The 5,000-nt window shown below is 51.7% G+C and overlaps 1 protein-coding gene across 1 annotated transcript in view; it reads right to left on the bottom strand.

Moving 5' to 3' along the window:
- shank3b (SH3 and multiple ankyrin repeat domains 3b) overlaps nucleotides 1-5,000 on the bottom strand; it is a gene marked incomplete at both ends in the record, with an annotated part of 33,149 nt that overhangs the window by 12,441 nt on the left and 15,708 nt on the right. Inside the window, 4 exons of the mRNA XM_084447794.1 lie at nucleotides 451-533; nucleotides 630-705; nucleotides 3,335-3,448; nucleotides 3,736-3,908. Coding sequence (XP_084303920.1) covers nucleotides 451-533; nucleotides 630-705; nucleotides 3,335-3,448; nucleotides 3,736-3,908 — 446 coding nt within the window. The remainder of the gene's footprint in view (nucleotides 1-450; nucleotides 534-629; nucleotides 706-3,334; nucleotides 3,449-3,735; nucleotides 3,909-5,000) is intronic.

The following is a 5,000-nucleotide window of genomic DNA, read 5'->3' as shown; positions in this document are numbered from 1 at the left end:
ACATTCTATCCCTCTCCTCTCTTAAAACCTTCTATCCCTCTCCTCTCTTAAAACCTTCTATCCCTCTCCTCTCTTAAAACCTTCTATCCCTCTCCTCTCTTAAAACCTTCTATCCCTCTCCTCTCTTAAAACCTTCTATCCCTCTCCTCTCTTAAAACCTTCTATCCCTCTCCTTTCTTAAAAACACTCTCACTCTTATTCTTCCTGTAACTCACTCTTATTGTCCCTCCCTCTCTCTGAACCCTCCCCCCTCCCCTCCCTCTCTCTCTGCCTCCCCCTCTTTCTCTCTCTCCCTCTCTCTGCCCCCCTCCACCCCCCTCCCTCATTCTCTCTCTCCCCCTCCCCCTCTCTCTCTGCCCCCCTCCCTCCCCTTCCCTCTCTCTGCCCCCCTCCCTCCATCCCCTTCCCTCTCTCTCCCCCCTCCCTCCCTCCCTCCCTCCCTCTCTCTACCTTTGGCTCCTCTGAGAACAAATCCGAAGCCCTCGCTGTCTCTCTTCTGCAGAACAGCCGTCTTCTCCTCGATCACATAGTCGCTGGACACAGGCACCGGTTAGAGGAGGACACATACATACAGAGCATATAGTGTTTATGTGTGTGTGTGTGTGTGTGGGTGTGTGTGGGTGTGTTACCTGTAGGACGTGTAGTTGTCGTAGGATCCTACAGTGTAGTGTCTGAATAGCCTCTTGGTTCGATCCTCCCGGGTCTCTGCTCAGAAAAAAGAGTGTTACTAACATCTGCATGTGCGTGTGTGATTGTGTGTGTGTGTGTGTGTGTGTGTGTGTGTGCTGTGGCAACCCTGGTGAGGCCAGGGCTCCGGCGTGGCCACTTGGAGAGGCCAGGTGGCCACTCCAGCACCCTGGACAGCGGGGCCTGGTTGTGAACGGACCGCATCTACAGGAGACTCATCGTCTCCCAGGAAACGACCAGACACAACTGTCCCCACTTTCGTCATCAGCCACCCTGCTGGAGGAGGAGCAGCTGGGCCCATCACCTCATCAGGGACAAACACCCTGGACAGACAAGAGAGCACCCTGGACCTCAATCAGGAGCTGAGAGCTGACGTGAGTGGGCTGTTGAGACAGCTGTTGCTGGCTCCAAACCCTGTTTTTGGTTTTGAATGTGCTATTATGTGTTTCTTCTGTGTGTCCCTGCCAGGACTACGAGGGCCGACCCCTGTGAAGCACGGCTGCCGGGAGGGACGACTGACGGGAGAAAGAGTCCCTGTTTAAGACCGTTCAGACCCAGAGTCCCTGTTCAGATCCAGAGTCCCTGTTTAAGACCGTTCAGACCCAGAGTCCCTGTTCAGATCCAGAGTCCCTGTTCAGATCCAGAGTCCCTGTTTAAGACTGTTTAGACCCAGAGTCCCTGTTCAGATCCAGAGTCCCTGTTTAAGACTGTTCAGACCCAGAGTCCCTGTTTAGACCCAGAGTCCCTGTTTAGACCCAGAGTCCCTGTTTAAGACTGTTCAGACCCAGAGTCCCTGTTTAGACCCAGAGTCCCTGTTTAAGACTGTTCAGACCCAGAGTCCCTGTTTAGACCCAGAGTCCCTGTTCAGACCCAGAGTCCCTGTTCAGACCCAGAGTCCCTGTTTAGACCCAGAGTCCCTGTTCAGATCCAGAGTCCCTGTTTAAGACTGTTCAGACCCAGAGTCCCTGTTTAGACCCAGAGTCCCTGTTTAGACCCAGAGTCCCTGTTTAAGACTGTTCAGACCCAGAGTCCCTGTTTAGACCCAGAGTCCCTGTTTAAGACTGTTCAGACCCAGAGTCCCTGTTTAAGACTGTTCAGACCCAGAGTCCCTGTTCAGACCCTTATATCCCTCTCCTCTCTTAAAACCTTCTATCCCTCTCCTCTCTTAAAACCTTCTATCCCTCTCCTTTCTATAAACCTTCTATCCCTCTCCTCTCTAAAAACCTTATATCCCTCTCCTCTCTTAAAACCTTCTATCCCTCTCCTCTCTTAAAACCTTCTATCCCTCTCCTCTCTTAAAACCTTCTATCCCTCTCCTCTCTTAAAACCGTCTATCCCTCTCCTCTCTTAAAACCGTCTATCCCTCTCCTCTCTTAAAACCTTCTATCCCTCTCCTCTCTTAAAACCTTCTATCCCTCTCCTCTCTTAAAACCTTATATCCCTCTCCTTTCTCAAAAACCTTCTATCCCTCTCCTCTCTTAAAACCTTCTATCCCTCTCCTTTCTCAAAAACCTTCTATCCCTCTCTTCTCTTAAAACCTTCTATCCCTCTCCTCTCTAAAAACCTTCTATCCCTCTCCTCTCTTAAAACCTTCTATCCCTCTCCTCTCTTAAAACCTTCTATCCCTCTCCTCTCTTAAAACCTTCTATCCCTCTCCTCTCTTAAAACCTTCTATCCCTCTCCTTTCTATTCTTCTGTGTGTCCCTGCCAGGACTACGAGGGCCGACCCCTGTGAAGCACGGCTGCCGGGAGGGACGACTGACGGGAGAAAGAGTCCCTGTTTAAGACTGTTCAGACCCAGAGTCCCTGTTCAGATCCAGAGTCCCTGTTTAAGACCGTTCAGACCCAGAGTCCCTGTTCAGATCCAGAGTCCCTGTTCAGATCCAGAGTCCCTGTTTAAGACTGTTTAGACCCAGAGTCCCTGTTCAGATCCAGAGTCCCTGTTCAGACCCAGAGTCCCTGTTCAGACCCAGAGTCCCTGTTCAGATCCAGAGTCCCTGTTTAGACCCAGAGTCCCTGTTCAGATCCAGAGTCCCTGTTCAGATCCAGAGTCCCTGTTCAGATCCAGAGTCCCTGTTTAAGACTGTTCAGACTCAGAGTCCCTTTTTAAGACTGTTCAGATCCAGAGTCCCTGTTCAGATCCAGAGTCCCTGTTCAGACCCAGAGTCCCTGTTTAGACCCAGAGTCCCTGTTTAGACCCAGAGTCCCTGTTTAAGACTGTTCAGACTCAGAGTCCCTGTTTAAGACTGTTCAGACTCAGAGTCCCTGTTCAGACCCAGAGTCCCTGTTTAGACCCAGAGTCCCTGTTTAAGACTGTTCAGACCCAGAGTCCCTGTTCAGACCCAGAGTCCCTGTTCAGACTCAGAGTCCCTGTTCAGACCCAGAGTCCCTGTTTAGACCCAGAGTCCCTGTTTAAGACTGTTCAGACTCAGAGTCCCTGTTCAGACCCAGAGTCCCTGTTTAAGACTGTTCAGACCCAGAGTCCCTGTTTAAGACTGTTCAGACCCAGAGTCCCTCTTCCCTTAATAAATGCACGTCCGTACGGATTAGCAGTAGCCCTGTGTCCTCCGATTTGTGTGCGACCCACCTGGCCTTACCTGGTGTGTGTGTGTGTGCGTGTGTGTGTGTGTGTGTGTGTGTGTGTTACCTAGGCGTGGATCATACTGTCTCATCTGAACCTCTTCCACGCAGTCAGCCGGGAACCAGCCAGTCCGACCTTTGACAGAACCCTCCCAGAACCCCCCCTCTCCTATACTCAGAACTGGAGGGAGGAGAGAGAGAGGTGGAGGAGAGATGGAGGGAGAAGGAGAGAGAGAGATGGAGGGAGAGAGAGGGAGAGGTGGAAGAAGTTGAGTTTTATGTAGGCAGTATTCTACTTATTCTGCTTGTTTTAATGGGAGACAGATTTATCCAGTAGCATTCAGTCGTCATTCTGAGGGGCACTTCCTTTATTCTGCTACAGAGAGATAAGGCTGAAGCTGATTGGACAGTGAGAGTGGGCTCAGTGAGGCTGAAGCTGATTGGACAGCGGGTGGGGGTTGCCCTGACCTTTGACCCTCTCCCCGCGGTGCAGGTGGATCTCCCCGGAGCCCTGCGGGGTGTAGGAGCTGGTGGCAATGAAGGTTCGTCCGGGCACGGCGCTGTACAGCCTCCTCTTCCTCCTGGGGCTGGGGGGTGGCGACGGGGGCGGGGTGCTCTCCTGCTGAACCCTCCCACTGGGGCTACACACACACACACACACACACACACAAACATACATTCATTCATTCATTCATAACCTTTATTTAGGGTCGGAAATAAATTGATGGTAGGCCCTCATTTGCGATGTCACCGAGTGCTTACATACATAAGACAGGCAGACACGGAGCACGAGGGGGCGGTCTATGGAGTAGTCGTGTATTCTACGAGGTCCTGATTCTTGCACAAAATTCTGTGTAATTATTATTACTATGTTATAATCCACAGTTTTGGTTATATTTTTGATTTTATCTGAGATTTAACATATTGATGTGTAATTTACTCCAAGATGGGCCCCACTAAACATCCAGGAAAAAGCTTCTTCTTCTTTGTGTGGGTAAGTTGTTGTGTTCTCCTCTCCTCCCCAGGCTTGGGGCCGAGGGGCTATCCTTTTACCCCCCCGAGCCTGGGTGAGGGGTCACCTGGGCTATATATCCGGGCACACCTCCAGGAGCCATGTTACCGTTTCATCATCCAAAACCGTCAGGCCATGGATTCCGCTGGGTGTCCGGTATGTCGGACAGTCCTGGATGACGTGGTCTGTGGTTTGTTCCTCAGCGCCACACTCGCACGCTGCACAGGATACCAGGCCCCATCTGTGCATCGATGAGCGGAAGCGTCCGACGCCGGTCCAGAGAAGATTAAGCCTCACCCACACTGGTCTCGGTAAGTCCATCCCGGGAGGGGAAGGACCGGCAGCCGGGATGAAATCACGGAGTCTGGAGGTGTTTGCCTCCCACTCCGCACGCCAGATGTGGTCCGCCCATCCTGCCTAACTGATGTTAACAGGGCCTTTTTAGCAACAACGGTTTTCAGGACTGCTACGGTGGCTGGAAATAGATCTGCTATGATGCTATCGTCGAAAATCGTTAAAGCAAACAGCCAACCGGTCCCTACGGCGAAGCGTCTCCGCGATGAGACATTGTAGCCACTACGTGAAACAGGGGGTTTTGCCATCATAGAATAAGCTGCTACGGCAGGCAGGTTTATCTATCGAGCACTGATCCATTTCCGGTCACCGTAGCGGCCCGTCGTAGCGGTCGTTGCTTAAAGTCCCTAACATCTCTGCATTGCTG

Source organism: Borostomias antarcticus (assembly GCF_949987555.1).
Source record: "Borostomias antarcticus genome assembly, chromosome: 13".
Lineage (NCBI taxonomy): Eukaryota > Metazoa > Chordata > Actinopteri > Stomiiformes > Stomiidae > Borostomias > Borostomias antarcticus.
Note: the sequence above shows the minus strand (reverse complement) of the source record. Positions and strands in the feature narration are given on the sequence as shown.